This window comes from Phaethon lepturus, unplaced genomic scaffold, assembly GCF_000687285.1.
Source record: "Phaethon lepturus isolate BGI_N335 unplaced genomic scaffold, ASM68728v1 scaffold20589, whole genome shotgun sequence".
NCBI classification, from domain to species: Eukaryota; Metazoa; Chordata; class Aves; order Phaethontiformes; family Phaethontidae; genus Phaethon; species Phaethon lepturus.
This window is the reverse complement of record NW_010561625.1, coordinates 1,184-18,825: the sequence shown is the minus strand read 5'-3', so window position 1 is coordinate 18,825 and position 17,642 is coordinate 1,184. Positions and strand designations below refer to the sequence as shown.

The 17,642-nt window shown below is 36.6% G+C and overlaps 1 protein-coding gene across 1 annotated transcript in view; it reads right to left on the bottom strand.

Annotated features, from left to right (window-relative positions):
• The window catches only part of COL4A4 (collagen, type IV, alpha 4), a 66,980-nt gene extending 55,394 nt beyond the window's left edge, over positions 1 to 11,586 (bottom strand). Inside the window, exons 1-3 of the mRNA XM_010294064.1 lie at positions 11,476 to 11,586; positions 10,467 to 10,508; positions 8,585 to 8,662 (exon numbers count right to left, since the gene is read on the bottom strand). Coding sequence (XP_010292366.1) covers positions 8,585 to 8,662; positions 10,467 to 10,508; positions 11,476 to 11,586 — 231 coding nt within the window. The remainder of the gene's footprint in view (positions 1 to 8,584; positions 8,663 to 10,466; positions 10,509 to 11,475) is intronic.
• Between the last annotated feature and the right edge of the window lie 6,056 nt (positions 11,587 to 17,642).

Sequence of the window (17,642 nt, the reverse complement as noted above, 5' to 3'; positions counted from 1 at the left end):
CAGCAGGAAAAAAAAAAGACATAAGATATTTCTCACTAATGCTTTAATGCCTTTGTCTTAACAATGCATTTTGTCGACAAGTTTCTGCAGCAACTTTAATGTTTTTAATTCATATAGTGTATATGCAATCAAGAGTTGAAAGAGAAAATTTTCAAATCATGTTATATTCTTTGACAGTTGAAGAAACATGATTTTGATAGTACTTAGAAAAAAATGAGACACTGTATGAATTCTATGGTAATTATCCATGATAATTAACCAATAAACACTTCCAGGACATGTAGTCCTTTAGGCTGATAAAATGTCTTCGTTAGTTGCTACCCTGTGAATTTAATTGACTCCACAGTTTATGTCTTCAGTAGGAGGCAGTGAAGTCATAAAACAGAGTCACTGAATCCAGAATTTACAGTAGGTTTGACAGCTGATACAACTTTAGCATGCCATGTGAAGCCGGTGGATTGTCTCTCTTTCTTTCAGCTCAAAGTCTGATAATGACTGGGAGCTTTGTTAAGTCCAAACTGATACCATGTCATAACATCTATTATCACATCTATTATTTGTGCTCATCCAATGTGACTACCACAGCATTACAGTCTCAGGACAGCTGTACAAACAAAGAGGATGAAGGTAGTCATGCTCATGTGGAAATGACAAATTAGCTCAGTTAAAATGAACAGAATATTATGCCTGCTCTGCCATCTGATGCCAATAAATTCCTGTAGGATTTCAATGCCTTGTTAATTGTCTAGGTCAGGAACTACCCATGCCAAGACTATGGTCTGTTATTTTAGCATATCCTGGGCTTGACCTGCAGTAAGAAACTGACTTTTGGCAAAAAAATACTATTTTTTTTTTAATTAACTATGCTTCCTAACACTAAGACTGCAAGTATTTCAGAATCATGCAGCAAAGTATTTAATACTGTTTGGAAAAGGCAATGGCCAAGGTTATTTGGGATTACCTTTTTTGGTTGCCCGAGACACTGAAGGAGTACCTGTTTTTGAGAGTGCCCTGAACACTTAATTGTATGAAAGCACAATGTTTTAAAGGAGTCTTAACTGGAAATCAAAAAAACTGCTTCATGCTATTAGAGTGAATTCTGTCTTCCTTCTCAGTATCAATAAAGTCAAAATAAGTCCAGTTACTGCCTTCAATTTGGACAGTACCCTTTGTTAAAGGCTATGAATGTACCAGTGATGCATGAAATGCATTTACTTTCTGTTCACATGAACAAAAATGAAAATGCCCAGCAACTCCACAGAATCAGACTGTAGGCAAAGAATATAGTGCCCCTTTTTGTTCTGCACTGAGAAAGTAACCAGACTTTCTCATTTTACCAGGAGCAGGACAGAGAAAGGGAAGAAAGTAGAGCAGTTTGGGGGCAAGAGAGGAGTGCACACAAAGGCATTTGCAGGCAGATGTTTTCTTTTGTAATTTGCTTAGTGAGGTACTACTGCTACTCTACGCTCCGCCCATGTCCTCGCTTTTGCAAGAGCAGGTCTATTACACAGCAAAGCCACAGCTTCCAGGGCTTGTAGGGGTGTCCATTCCGGGAAGTTTCCATTCCTCCACTGTAACTGTGTAGGACTGGGACCAAAACCATTTTCACTGTAAGTCAAGGCTCCGGAATAAAGCTAAATGTTAACTTTATCAAGATGAGATAAATCTGTGAAAGCACAAAATTTGGCATTAAATGCACTCTCTTGTCTTTAATAGAATGAATTTTCCTGTGTCAGTGGGTTAAACTAGTATATGGCATGTACTTTATTCTCAGCTTGTTCAGAAACAGCAGATCGCAAAATTACTTTTCAGTTTTACGTAACTTCTTTTTTCTAGTCAGATTTTGAGCCAATTAAATGCAATAGTAACTTCTAGTCCTTGACTTTTCTCAGCATCTGGATCATGCTGCAAACTACTGTTAAATTCTGTGCTCTCTTATCACATTTTTCAATGATCCAATATGCTACAGGAACATAGCACCTGACGATGCAGCTTAGTATTCACAGTGATACTTTACTGAAGCACAACAAATGACAGTGAAGCACTGAAAACATTTTTCATGGTGTACTTTGTTTTGTGTTTTAACCCTGTGCAACCATGAAAAAAAAGTATCCAATAAGCCAGTGGGTGTCACTATTGTGTTAAACAAACACTGAACAAGAGCTAATTTGGCACTGAAACTCTTAAGAAACACTGTTAATGGTTGAAAGCAGAGAGCTGCAAATAGAGCATTTTAGACCACAAATAATTAACATCAGATTAGCTAATAAAATTAACTTTTGCTCTGATTCATTTTATTGAAACAAGTCACTGATTGGCAATTTTGGTTGATTCAAATTATGAAAAATAATGTTTTTGTAGAGTTTTGTCTTGCCTGATGTGGAAAAGCTTGCCAATCTGCAGCAACTGACAAAACCACTATTTTTAGTATGGTGGAACAGGGGAAGAAAAAGTATTAAGGAAAGAAAGATGCTCAAGAACGAAAGGAGGGATTAATTTAACAAGATCAAAACTTCCGAAAAATTTGGAAACATGTCTAATATGAAAAATTCTGATTTACAGATGCCGTAGCTGGACATTGTATATGAGAACAGCCTCAAAGAAACCTTACAGTGAGGAGAATAGAGTGATCCTGTTCCTATTCCACATTCTGGTAAGCAGGCTCCATTCCCTACCAGTTCAAATCCTAACTTCTGGAACCAGAGAACTGCCTACTGCTCTGCCCAGTTATAAAAAAAAATGTATGGTCTGCTTCAGATATAGATCTACAGGTCTCATTTCTCTAGGTCTGTTTTTCTATGGTTCTCAGCAACGAGAAGTGAAATGCAATAGAAATACTACAGAAATGTATAACTGGTCTCAGGGACAACTGTATCACAGCTAGTAACTGGGAAAAATAATCAACAAGTATGAGGTAAATAGTGGGAGAGATTTGGGTTTCCTGAGATGCTAGTGTACATACATCTCTGACAGTGGATTCAACTAAGCATTCAAACTATGTATTTGAGATCAAATAGGTGGATTTTACATATTCATTTCCTGAGTGTGCAGCTTGAAAATTCAAATACAAGTGCTGCATATATACCATGTGCATGACAGACTGCCATTGCATATTGTCATGCAAAAAAGTATGATATAAGAAATGCCTCTTACTCCACAAAACAGACAGAATTTGCAGTTTTCCAGTTAGTGAATCTTAAATGTGTTTACACTGTGCTGTAAGTTGGACTCAGTTTACCCACAGGATCTACTAGGGAGATGTGACAACTTACAAGATCTGTTAGGGAGATGTTACAAAAGAAGCGATGCCAGAAGACAGACCTACTACGGAGTTAAATTTCACCATTCTTACCCCACTGCCCTGAAGTATGTATCAGATGACTAACTTACCTGTGACAACCAACTGACTTAATATCTCTTGTGAATGCTTACTCCTTATACCTCATATGCCAGAAAATGTGACACCTCTCTCTTACATTTCTGTTTCCTAGGTTCTCTCCTACACTAGTATGAAATTAGGCCACTCGCTTCATCTGCAAAAGAACAAGCATCAGTCTTGCTGAGTTATATTTATTATTCACTTTGCTCCAGGCATTTCACATGATCTCATAGAAGCTAGATCAGGTTGGGTCATGAATAGACGCTTGCTTTCTAAATCTGCTTAACTCTATAAACAAAGCCAAAGGAATTGAATGGGATCAAACTGCGGGGTCGGCACAGGACAGGTTTACAATCGGTCAGTGCTAACTACAAACATTTTTTTATCTAAATTCTGTTAGAGCAGCCAGCATTTTTGGAGGCCTCTGATATAACACTGCAGGAGTCAAGGAAACAAATTCCCATGTTAGAGGAAGAGAGGGAAATGGAGGAAAGGTTTCACTGTCTGTTGGACGTATCAGTAGAAAATTAAAATCACAGACTTCATGGGAGACCAAAGAGGAAGATGTGGAAAAAATCTAAAATTAGAGGAATCTAAAAAGTCTGTTTGCCTCTGGTTAAAAACATGGACTGCTACTGCCTCCTGGAAGACCACACATCTTGACTGGGAAAGAAGAGGCAGGAGAAGGTCTCAGTTTTTCCGGGCTGGCACCAAGAATCATGTAGAATGCTTACTGGTGTATATACTTTCACTAATTAGTTTCTCTGCTCATTTATCTGTTCTGTAGTTCTTAAATGAATATGTACAGTAGCACACAGTATGTGCAAAGAGTTTAATATCTCAGTTTAATGGCCCTATGAAAGAAAGAGTCCTTTTGAGTTGTGACATGAGATGACGAGATAAGTAGTATAATGTAAAATGAATTCCAACAAGGTTGTAATCCCAATTAAACGGAAGTCGAACTTTCATTGTGATGTGGACAACTGTAATGGTATCAGAATGGGATATAGTACTAGGAGTAGTGACCAGAATGTTTTTCAGACAGTGGTTTCTTGCTAATGAATAGTAGTGAAAATCTGTTTATAGCACAGTTATCTAAGGCTGAGAGAAATAAAAAACCAACAGGTACACAAGCTCTTCTAAAACCCCATATAGCAACTAATGCCTAAGTATACTGTTTTTATGTAAATATTAAATGAAAGTTCAGCTATTTGCTTCTAGTTTTCTTCCAGCTTGCCCGATTTCAATACATTCAAGTATGGCCATGGTAGTTTCCTTTTCTTACTCCCATGGTCACCTTTTCTCTAGATAAAACCTCAATTATCTTGTCCACTTACAATGAAGAATGCTTTCTATGTTGACATTTTAAAAATTTTCAAATGGGCAATTAGATGGCAAAGTCTTAATTCCCATTGCATTCACAGTCAGCCACACAGCTTTCTTACACTGTCCTGGTAACTGCAGCTTTACCTAATCATACTTAAACTGCATTCAAAAAAATTAATAGAAAGAAAGGTCATTATGCCAAAAACAGCAGGTCAAGATTTGAGGTCCTGCTTTCCTATGGAAACTTCAGAGTATACCACACTCCTGACAGCCATTCTACTTAACTCATAAACATAAATATTATTTAGGAGTTTAATTTTAGGTGTCTATTCTCTTATTACCCTAGTTTTTTACTATTTTAGTGGAGAGACGTTAAGGATAAGGGCTACAGTTATGTCATATGCAGCTTACAACGTTTTTAGTTTTACAAAACGTGAACACACTTGTCACTGGTAATTACAAATAAACAAAGCTGATTTATATGAGCTCTAAAACTTTTGTTCTATCTTAATTTTAGTAGAAATCTTTGTCACGGATTGACTATAAGTCTGCTCTGAACATAGAAATAACCTGTTTGATCACTTTGCTAGCTAAATTTCCAGTGGGCAATGCTTCCACTGAAAGTCTAAAAAGGAAGGTAACATTCTAAAATCTGTAAAATGGCAATGTCATCAAATACCCATCATAGTGGTTTATATGTCAATAAAAATCCCTCAAATGGAACTAGCAACAATATTTTCTCACAGTCTGCTGACAAAGTGAAACCCTTATCAGATAGGCATACCTTAACTTTGAAATTATACCACTGCTGTTTTATCAGCAGATAGATATTCTGACTTCTCTAAAAATCTCCTTTTCATTAGTGTGTGGAAAAAGATGTAGGGAAGTCACCATTAGCAATGTGCAAAACAAACTGCTCAGATTCTTATTCAGATGTCAAACTATCACTTATAAGTGGGACCTATGACATCTATAGAGCAAAAAGTCTTCATTATGATACAATGAGCATCTTTCTTATGGATAATAATTCCTATGCATTCCACCAGGTGTATTACAAATAATGCACTTTGCTAAGTAGCTTCGCCCCCAGTGCCCTTTTTAGGGGAGATAAAAGTTAACAGAAACTTTCCATTGAAACTGGAACTCTATTTGGAAGTATTCAGCCAACAACAAAGATGCAGGATAACATATGAATGGTCATGTTCCAGCTAGTCTAATAAAGGCTTTGGTTGCAGTTCTTGGAAGAGTTTGAATAACATGTTTAATCAATTCATAATAGGTCTGACTTTGTGTGTTTCTAACATAGATGATACCTTAGCGTTACAATAATGAGACAATTTGCCCTTGCTCCCCTGTAAGTCTTGGATTACCATGTTCAATGGAAGCTCATGAAGGGAGTACCCTACATCTGACTCCCTGTGGTAAAAGAGATTAAAAAATAAACAAAAAATAAAAATACAAAATAGGCGGACTGGTCTACGTATATCAGGGTAACTCAATACATATACTGATGCAGCTCGCTCAGATGCTGCCTTTCTCATTCAGCCTTTGCAGAAGGCCCTGATACAGCAGTTGATTTAACAGAGCTGAATAGATTTGTTAACTTTGAGGGATGCTATAAGGTTGACTTTCCAGCTGGTCTGGATGAGATTATTGTTCCATTGCCTTTTGCCAGCAAGTATATGAATCTTCTAGAATCTTTGTGCTTTCAGCAAATGCTTGCTGAGGGTACCAGCTCATCTTTAATTTTGACAGCTAGCCTGTGCTAAAGAGTAGAAAAGGAAAAAATACCATGCTAAGCAAACCAAATTTATGCTGTTGCCCTTATCTCAACTTCTTTACAGACGAGGATTATTTAATAAACTGTACACTTCTGAAATTTTAGGCTTGCATAGTGTACAATGCCAGAGGCTTTCAACAATCATTTATTTCTTGCACTTTAAAGACAGGATTGAGGAAGACACAAAACTCTGAGGAACCAGCCTGGGAGCAGGCTTCAGACAGAAAAGTAGATAAAGCAGATGTTTTGCATTCTAGGAAGCTAAAAATAAGATAAACAAATCTTTTATTTTGTTATGGGTAGTCTCCACAAAAGCTAGGAAAGCAAAGTTAGTGTGTCAGAGTGTAAAGGCAGAACACAGCAAAGTTTAGAAATCAACAAGATTGTAGGATGAAAAAAAGATTAAGTAATCCTATAGAAAATAATTCATCACCATATATTAGTATAGAAAATATTTGCAACAATCTATCTGAAGTGGTGTTTAGTTAAGCCATATTTCATGTAGGGTCTGATAAGTACTTCTATTGATTGCATATTGATTAATAGAAATGACTGCATTAAATACAAATTCATATTACAGTAGAGAGACTTTATCCATCAGTGTGCATATGCATTTCAGAGCTATTTCAGAAAATGATACAATTCCCAGACTTACATATGCATAATAACATTGAATTTATTTTGAAATGTTTATTACACTTCCATTTGGCACTTAGGTCCCAATCCTTGGAAGTATTTAGAAGACTAACTGCAAATGCATGAATCATAGTTCAGTTTACCTGTGGTGGGAAGGACAGCTTAGGAAAGAGCCATAATGACTGCAGTATTTCTTATTGACTGGTTATAAGCATGTAATTCAGAACTTCCCGGCTACTGAGAGAGAACCAGAATCGGGGAAATTTCCTCTAGTTTCAAAGTCAGTTGTTTTTAAATGGCACTTCAGACCAGATTTTTGGTATCCAAAACAGTCTATTCAGTAGCACTGAGAGACACTGCAATGCTGCTAGTCAAAATAGTTTTCCCAGGATGCCCTTTTGTTAACACAGTGTTATAGAGATAGACGCATCCTAGGCCCCTATTATGAAAATCCTACAGCATGGGGGACTTTGATATAGACATAATCCTGGAGGATTAGGATAGGATCCAAGGACACCAGGGCAGTGATCATGACACAGCAAAGCATGCAGTTAAATGCAGAAGCACAGGAAGGAAAAGGTGGGTCTTGCTTTTGTGGCGACTCAGGTTATACACAAACAAATAAGGCATGCAGCTCTTCTAAAAACTGATCTGCTATGTTCAAGATATCTAACCCTAAATTTTAACATGAGTAGTTTGAAAGAAAACAATTTCCATCACTAACTGACGATTTTTCAGTTTTCTATTAATCAGGGTATGTATCTAAATTAGTCCTTTCCTCATATAATGTTTAAATTGTTTGCCATCACTATACAGATATGTATTTTGAGAAAGAACAGCCAAGATAACAAACCAGTCATCACTGGACCATATTTCAATTAACATATAGCAATATGCACAGTTACTAATTTTAGTGTGCAATATGAAAATGCCTTGACTTCATTCCATGTTCTACAATTATTTGTAAGGCAAAGACAATTCAGTTAGGTTTTTTGTACTTGGTGCATTAAGCTAGTAAAATAAAAAGTCTGCAACCTTTTCTAGAATTGCCTAACCCAAATAAGAAACACCTATCTCATAAAACTAGTAAATGGCATAGACATTCTCTTTTAACCAACCTCTTAGTGGAAAAGGTACATAGATTTCTAAACTTTGTATTAAGAATGACCTTTGTCTAACTACTAGATTGATCTCAAAGAATCCTTAACACAAAAAAGGCACCATGATTATTAGCAACCTAATTTACAAGCAAATTGGTTTACAAACAATCTTAACTTCCTTTGATGATAGCTGTACTTCATACCAGTGAGAGAATTATGCTAGTTTGCTATATTCAGACTTGTTTATGTCTGAATATTGATTTATTGATTTATGTCAACCATATTGATTTTACAGAACATCAATGTGCACAAAATGAACAGTATTTACAACAGTAATTATCATTAGTTCTAATCGTGACTTACTCTTGATCCTTTTTCTGGAAAGCACCGACAAACTGAACAATCCTGTCCCCCACATGGGTCAATATATGCATATCCTCCCTAAAAATTGAAAGATTATGGATTTATTAATATGCAACAGACAACAACCACTTCATCAAATATTGTCAAGTGGACATAATGTCCAATTAGATGATTTTTCAGGAAAAAGATTTGGCTACACTTGCATACCCACAGGGCAATTTACTGCTGATGAAGAAACCTGGCATAGCAGCAAACATCAAAATATTGTGTTGATCTTCAGCTTGACACATATGAACCTTTTCCAATGCTTGCTTAACAGAATACACACATCAATACTACATTTGAAATCCTCCTAACCTTCCTGGACCTCTCATCAGCATAAACATGCTGGTAAAGTAGAAGCAATAAGGAAAAGCTTATTACTGTTGCTGTAGAAGGTGAAAGGCATTACCTGCAAGTCATGTTAAGTAATGCTGAATATTACAGCTAAATACAACTAAGGAAATAAGCTGCATCTAGAAATATTTTAACAGAGTCAGATTTAATTTGTAATAATGTGAGATTTGTAATCCATCACATTACTCTAGGAGATTGTTTAACTACGATTAAATGATAAAAGGCAAAACTGGCTGAAGAGCAACAAGCCCACTCCAGCAACAAAGCCTTGTATTAGTCCTTGCCTATTAAATGAAAAAAGAAGTATGTGCATGATGTAATTATGCATTGCCTACCATTAATTTACTTATTTCTTGCATTAAAACAAAACACATCATCTTAATAGCAAAGAAGTGACTACTTTGTTTCATCAAATTGCAGAGAGGGAAAAAAGCGTATTCAAGGAAACTAAAACACAACAAAATGTAAATTCAGTAGATTTATTGCATGGTAAGTGAACATGATTTTATTATTCTTTTCTATTTCTCATAGTGTAGTACTAAAGATAAATCAATTATGCACTCTAAATGCATTTATCAACTCACTTAGATGGCTGGAATGTCCACTAGGTGACATTATTTTTTCGTAGTATTTTTGCATAAATTATCAAAGTGGTTTTGAAACAGATGAAAAGGACTTAAAAGATTTACAAAAAATTTAGGTAAACAAGTAAACAGTGATAATATGAAAATATTTGCTCAGTGTGGATTTCATTTTTATCAAGGTCAACGTTGTTTTGTTACTGGTTCTAATAACCAACAGAACACAATAGATTCATACTTCAATTTTTCAAGGAGAAAACACTGACAAATATTAGATAAGGAGGAAAAATTCTGTTCTATTTACAGTATTTTTAGAATATCTGGTACTCCCAAACCTCAGAACAAGAGGGTATGATGGTCTCTCTCACAGACTGCTTCTCATTTATACACTGCATTTCCCAAGAAATTACTAAACTAGTCTCTCACCTAGTTATTAAAAACTAGCCTCTACTGGAATGTCAGTGGAATGCAAGTTTCTAATAACACATAAGCTGTTACCCTTTGTTCTAACTGAACACATTTATTTTTAAAAAATACTTCAATTTTCAACAGTTCAACTAAAAAGGGATGACTTTGGGGGGAAAAACAACAAAAAAGAGCTTTTAAATACTTGAAAGAAATGAAGAGGATGGACCTGAAAGAAGTTTCATTGAAGGCATTGCAAACATAAGGTTACTATGGAGGACAGTACAGAGAGGAAAATAAAGTAGATACTGAGACTATATTATACATGAAATTTTGACTTCAGAGAGATGGGAATGTACAGGGACACCAGTTTAAAATCTTGGCTAACATACAGAGAAAGGCTTGAAAGCTAGAATGAGTTTGATACATGCTATAATGTAGAGCCACTGAGACAAGAGAGCCAAGGAGACAGACTTAGTGCACGAGAGAGGTTTTTTTACATGCAGCTTTCCAAAAGCGTCTGAAGATGCCAAAGTTAGAATCTAGAAGAATCCAAAGGGGAAAATTACAAAATAGTTAAGTTGAGCAACAGGAACTGAAAGGGAAGTGAAAACTGCAGAAATACTGAAAGAAACATCACAGTTTTCCCATAGAACTATAGAACATTCTGGTGTATATAGTGTTACTTGCTTGAATTATACCATCCTATCTATCAACTGTCTAAAGTAAATACCAATACCACTTACCCCATCAATTTCTTGTGCTGAAAAAACAATCAGGAACCACCTGATTTAAAAGAAGGAGAAAGCTAAATTAGAACTAAACTTCCAACATCCTTCACAGAAATGTAGCCTCCAAAAAGTGAGAAATATGTAGACATGATTAAGTCTCAGTACAGGAAAGACATGGACTTGTTGAAGTGGGTCCAGAGGAGGGCTGCAAAAATGATCAGAGGGATGGAACACCTCTCCTGTGAGGACAGGCTGAGAGAGTTGGGGTTGTTCAGCCTGGACAAGAGAAGGCTCTGGGGAGACCTTACTGCAGCCTTCCAGTACTTAAAGGGGTCTTATAAGAAAGATGGGGACAGACTTTTTAGTAAGGCCTATAGTGACAGGACAAGGTGTAATGGTTTTATACTAAAAAAGGGTACATTCAGACCATATAAAAGGAAGAAATTTTTTACAATGAGAGTTGTGAAACCCTGGCATATGTGGCCCAGAGAGGTGGCAGATGCCCCATCCCTGGAAACAATCCAGGTCAGGTTGGATGGCGCTCTGAGCACCTGATCTGGTTGAAGATGTCCCTGCTCATTGCAGGGACTAGATGACCTTTAAAGGTCCCTTCCAACCCAAACTATTCTATGATTCTAAATCCTGTTTGGGGTGATTGTTTAGTAAAAGGGTATATTTATAAGGGGTATGCATCATCAAGGGATGGTCAGCACATCTATATATATTTGTCTTTTTGGATTTGTGAGACTGAGTACAAACAGATAGGCATGGATAATACCATGTGAATGTCCTCATAACTTTCTCCCTGTAACTTATTTCCAATCCCACAATTAGGAATGGCCAGAGAGAAACCATTCCAGACAGATTTCTGAACCTCCACAGACACCATGGAGTAAAGATTGAGCAGAGATGGTGGTGACCTGCATCTGCTCCAAAATGAGTTAGCTGGTGCTGGTCTTTTTTGCTCAGAGAGAGTGAGAGAAGGTGGGGAGCAAAGCAGCACTCAGAATAGCCACACGATTCCAGACCAGCTGCTGGGGAAGCCCAGCTCCATGCCAACCGTTGCTAGTGATGGATTATAAAGTAGAAATCATGTCTTTTACAATTTCCACATGCAAAAAAAGAGGATAAAGTAGAACAAAAATTTCTGCAGCAATACAGGAAATAAGCATTGTTATTAATTACTATTAATATTAACATTATTATTAACGAGAACTAAGGTGCTCACTCATTATATGAAATGATAAATTAGATAAGGCCATAACGTATAGACTACTGTGTATTATTCCCCAGGCTATAGTGAAACCTGTATCAAAGTTACTCCAACCCTGCAAATACTTAGGCATTTAGTACATTTCCCAGAGTCCTATTGAGATCATCTCTATTTTTTTCTTTGTATTCATATGGTCAACTCTTTGGAGCATTGAGAACTGTGCCAGCACAACCACGATTACTCTCTCTGATTATTAATTATTCATAGATTCAAACTGCAAATTATATAATCTGTATATGCAGTGATATATACTGATAAATTCAATACAGACAAATTTAACATATTTTAGCCATTATGTATACATCTATATACTTTTTCAACCTACGTTGCCTGCAACTGTTTTTCAAATACACAGATTTTACAGAAACAAAGTATTTATGAAAATAATTAGTGGTAACTGAAGACAGAAGCTCATACTGTCCCTTGCTCAATGAGAAAAAAAGGACTGCTTAAACAATGTGAGATGCCAGTAAATGGTGAAGAAGTTTTGTGCATCCTAGTACTTCATCCTTTACCACATCAAGTAAATTTGTGTAGAAAGGATTTAACTTCACAGCAACACTTCATCCAGGTAGCCCACAATAGCACTGGTTTGTAGACAACTGCATTGGTTTGTGCTGTGATTGTTACTAATTTAAGGCCATTTTTGCTTCTAACCTTCTGAACTTGTAGACAGTCTCTAAATACTTTTTCCCATATCAACGCTGGCCAGGTGTGAGTTAATTTTCATTTAGGAAAATGCCAAGTTCTCATGAAGCCCTTGCACAACTGAAATGGAAATCTGATTATGCTGTTCTTGATGCACGGCACTGCAGTCTCTCCTTTTTCTAACCATGTACGGCAGGCATGAGTTTGCCAGATTGTTCTCTGTCATTTCAAAATCCCTGCCTCCTGAAGCCATAGAGACGCTGCTTATCTACTCAAATCAGCACAAGACTGTTAGAGGTAAGTAATTCACAAATAATGCAGAAAAAAGGCAAGAAGAACTACCTGGGAGAGGTGGCTGGGGTAGAAGGCTGCTACATTGGGGAGCAAAAAAGCATGCAAAAGACACTGGAGAGAGTTCAGGCATATTATCACAGCAGAAGACTGTCTATCAGCAAGGTTGTCAGGTTCAAGCAAGGCACATTTGCTGGGCCAGGTTCCCAGCTAGAAGAGCACAATTTCACATTCCTAAAAATCCTGGTGCATGAAGCTTTATAAAGATCTTCAAGCAAGAAGGAAAATTGCATTGACTTTTTCCTAGAAGGTATTATAGAGATGGAATCACTGATCCCACACATCAGTCTGGAAATTCTTGGCCACAGTGATCCTAATCTTCTCCTAAGGATCATTTTCCTCCAGAAAGAACTCCTTCCACAGCTGCTAGCAGGTATTTCCATCATAGTCGCTAAAGGTTTTCTTCGTGCCTTTTAATAATTCTCCCTCATCTGCAAAACTATTCTGGGACAGGCATTGAGGTTTGAGTTGGTCATTACATTTTCTTCTCCAAATATGCTCATCACTAGAATGTAGGAATATCTTGCATCTTAATTCTATTGACTCAGAATTATAGTTCCTATATTTTTATATAGAATCCTACTATTTAAATAGTGTACTACCTGAAATGTAAATGGTATAAGCTGATAGACCAGCAATCAAAATCAAATACAATAAATTATCATATAGGCTTATCAAACTTATGACAGGCTACAAATTATTTAACTGGTGATTTCTTATTACTGATAAATTGATAGTTAAGAATATACCTCAGTGACTTGTTTCAAAATTTAGTGATCTGTAAAACTCACCAGGCAGCTGTGATAAGCCACTTAATCCGTTCAAACGAATCCTTTGTTAATGCCATTCACACTGATTGAGGATCTGTATATGCAGCACTTTTTTTTTCCTTTTTTTTTTTAAACAGCAGGTCTTCTCTTTCCTTCTGTTTGTGGATGGTCTATAAACACTGTTCCATACTGTTGTTTTCCCCTCTGAACCTGTTTATATTAAAATACACATCTGATGTACAAACATGAATAATTACCAGATAACCAAAATATGTCCTAACCATTTATATATTTGATACTGCACAGCTGTAGTTGGCACTACATTGTATTATTCCTGTTCAGGCCACATTTTATTTTATCAGCAATCTAATTATTTCAAGGGGACTATATATGGAGTTACCGATCAACATAAAAAGGGTACAAGATTTCAGCCTAGAAAAGAGATAGTCTTCACTCAGTGTTTGAAATAATAAGCAAAGAGCATCTTGCATCATTATAATACATATATATATTGCACTTTTTAAAAAGCTATCATACCCACCATTTTAGCTAAAGGCATTAAAAAAAAAAAAAGTGACACCTGCCTGTCTACAGTAAAGATCTAATGAACTTTAAAAAAATTCAAGAAAATGTTGGCTATACTTTCAAGACAGTGTCTTCTGCAAACTGGCTGGACCAGTGTCTGTGTGTACACCTGAGCAAAAGGGGACTACTCTGAATGCAGCATAAGTCATATGCATTTTCAGCTCAAGAGTTCTACCCATATGCATGGGTAGATGACAATAATTGGAAACATTACCTAGATTTTTTTTAGCTTTATTTTTAGACCAGTTTTTCCACAGCTTTTGCCAGGATTTAGGAAGCTGGAAGCCCTAAGCACAGGACTGACCAGAGGCCTCTACAGTCCCAGACAGTCAAATTTTACATGCATAAATTAATTACACAGTCCATCTGCGACCTCTGACTTAGGTCCAACAGCATATATGCAGTTTTACGTGCAAATGTACTGCACCAGCCTTTTTGTAAGATCAAGCTTCACAAATCCAGAGAAATGGCCAACTCCTGTGCAAACTTTTACATCCCCCAAATAAGAAAAAAAGCTGTAATCCTTTGCAATAAGGCACATCTGGCAAATGATTCCTATCGGTTGTTTCAAACTGAGTGCGTAAGAGGCTGGGCTTTTCCTAGGATAGCACACAGATTATCACAGGCTTTTATTTTTTAGTGCTGTAGTGTTCCAAATGTGGGGAGGTTAATTTTGAGGAGACTGAACACTGACTAGAGTGAACTGACAGGGGTTCACTTCCTTTGGAGAAGTCTCCTGAGTAAGCAAAGACAATCACTTACTGAGAAGGGAGCAAGGACGTGAACCTGCAGCAAACTGGCTGTTCTCTGATAGCTGTTCAACAAGCAGCTCTCTTTTCTTTGTAAAACAACTGAGTGTACAGTTCCTGAAACATTGCTGTCTTGCTTTCTATTATTTAGATAGTGTAACATTTTTCTAACCAGAACCAATTTATAAAAACATCGACTCCTGTGTGTCTGCACAGTATATCCATATCTCACAGCATGAAGAAGAGACTTTGTAAGCACTGCACTGACTAATGAATAAATAGCCTAAGGGCAGCCAATCTCTGCTGCAAGATCACACCCTATATGTACTATACAGTACTCATTCATCTGCCAAATTCTTAGTCGCTTTCTGTGCCCCAGTTCCCCTTCTGTTAACAAAAAGAAAAAAAATAACAACACTCCTAATCGTAACATAATATTCCAATAATGTTCCTACCTCACTGATCTTTCAAATTAATAAGATTGTAAAGCACTGAAATACTGCAGGGACAGATTGCCTCAAATGGAAAATCCAAGCCAGTCATAAAGTGTTAGACTTCGCAGAAATTTGTTCATGTTGCCCACTATCCATCTTATTATTTAATTATCCAAACAGCTTCTGAAGATGAAATAGAAATTGAAATTTGGTATTTTTATTTTCAAATTAAAATCCATTTTGATCCAACCCATTGACACAGTTTAAAATCATACTTAATGCATGACTGGAAGACTTAAACCACTCTGCTTGCTATTTCATCATGGCTGTGAAAACCCCATCACTTTCTGAACAAGCTTCCTATCGTTTGAAGTGTTCATCAGCCAGTGCAATGATATAGGGACTACAAAGTGTTATTTAGATTAATATATTAAGGTGATCTCATGTTCTATATTTTGTAGTCATCACAACAGTACCTCAATAGAATACTTACCTCATTTGAAAGAAGATAAAATATCCACAGCATAACACACTCAATACCACCAAAGGAATAGGTTTTATAAAAGCATCACCAAACCTCACCTCATAAAATTCTCAAAGCCAGAGGGGGGAAAGGTAGCACTATAAGCATAACCTAAATGTTTCATTTCTAGACAAGGACCAAGAAGGAAGACAATTTCATTCTCAGGGACTCTGGTAAAATAAGACCACAGGCCCTGAGCCATAGTTTGAGGCAGACACACAGCTACAGTTATTGAGGTATAAAAAATTACAGCAGCCCTAACTATATTCTCATTATATCCAAATAAACCAACATCATGTGTAACAAGCCATTGAAGTTGCAAAGTCAAGGATTCAGAAGTTAGGAAATAAAAATTAGGGTCATGTGCTCAATTTTAATGTGGTTCTTTTATGAAAATGATTAAGATGGTAGTTTTAAGTACAAGAACATATATGCTGTTTTCCACAGGACTTCTGCCTCATTCATGATGGATATATGCCGTACCCTTTTCATCCTTTTCCTTAAGCCCTTCTTTTTCTTTTAGTGTCCTATGAAACTTTGCACTTCATACTAAATTCATACAAGTGTAATGTTTCCCACAAAAATATTTCTTATCTGTAAAAAGAGAAAATACTGTTATCCTTGTTTTACCATAGAGAACCAAGGAAACAAAAGCAAAGGTAAAAGCATTAAATATCAATTACTTTAATTTGTTGCAGATTTTAATTGCTTTCTAATATTGAGGTTGACCTCTCTGTTGTTCATGAACTGGTGTTCTTTGGTAAAGTACCTCTACAGGCAGCTGCAGGTACACATTTTGACACAACTGATCTTAAGCCCGTCTGGCCTGCTGTTTTGCCAGACATGACCATCTCTCGGAGTTTGTAGCTCTCTGAAGATGTTATGGACTACAGCAGTATCAGCAACACAGTCTGCTTCAAGGTTTCATAGACTTTCTTTGATGACATCAATTATGGAAGCAATGAGCAGCAGACAGAACATTAGTGGCTGGTCTTACCTTTGTTCCAGCTCAATGGTTCTTTGAAGTCACTTACCTGTCCTAGAAACTCACATAAAGGCGTATGCACTTTCATATGACAATCTCATAATGCAACGTTGCTTACTGTTTCTTAACTGTAGTTTCTTAACTTCACAACTACCATCCAGTTGGGACACACTACTTAGCAGCCAGCTGCTCAAAGTCAGTGAAACAGGTGGTACTGGGATAAGACTGGGCTTGAAAAAGACTTTTTAAAAAATGCTCTTTCTGTTGCATCTCCCTTCTTAGCTCTTTCCCATCTTTGCTTCAAGCTTGCTGACTTGTTTTTTTTGAAATTTCCACATACGGTTTTCATAATTTGAAAACTGACTCAATATCTTTTTATTATAGCAATACTTCATTCACTAGGTATTCTGCACATATTCATTTATTTCTTCTAACAGTGGTTTGCCTGCTTTCTTCCGTTTCTTCCAATATTTCTTCAGTCTAGTATTCAAGAGCTCTCCTTTTAAGTACTATTTTCTTTACTCAGTGAGTTATATTGTTTACCCTGAATCTGAATTTACATATTTCTGAGGACTGACCGCTCTCTTCCACTGTAGTTTTGCTCTGGTCTTCTTGTCTCAGAGAACC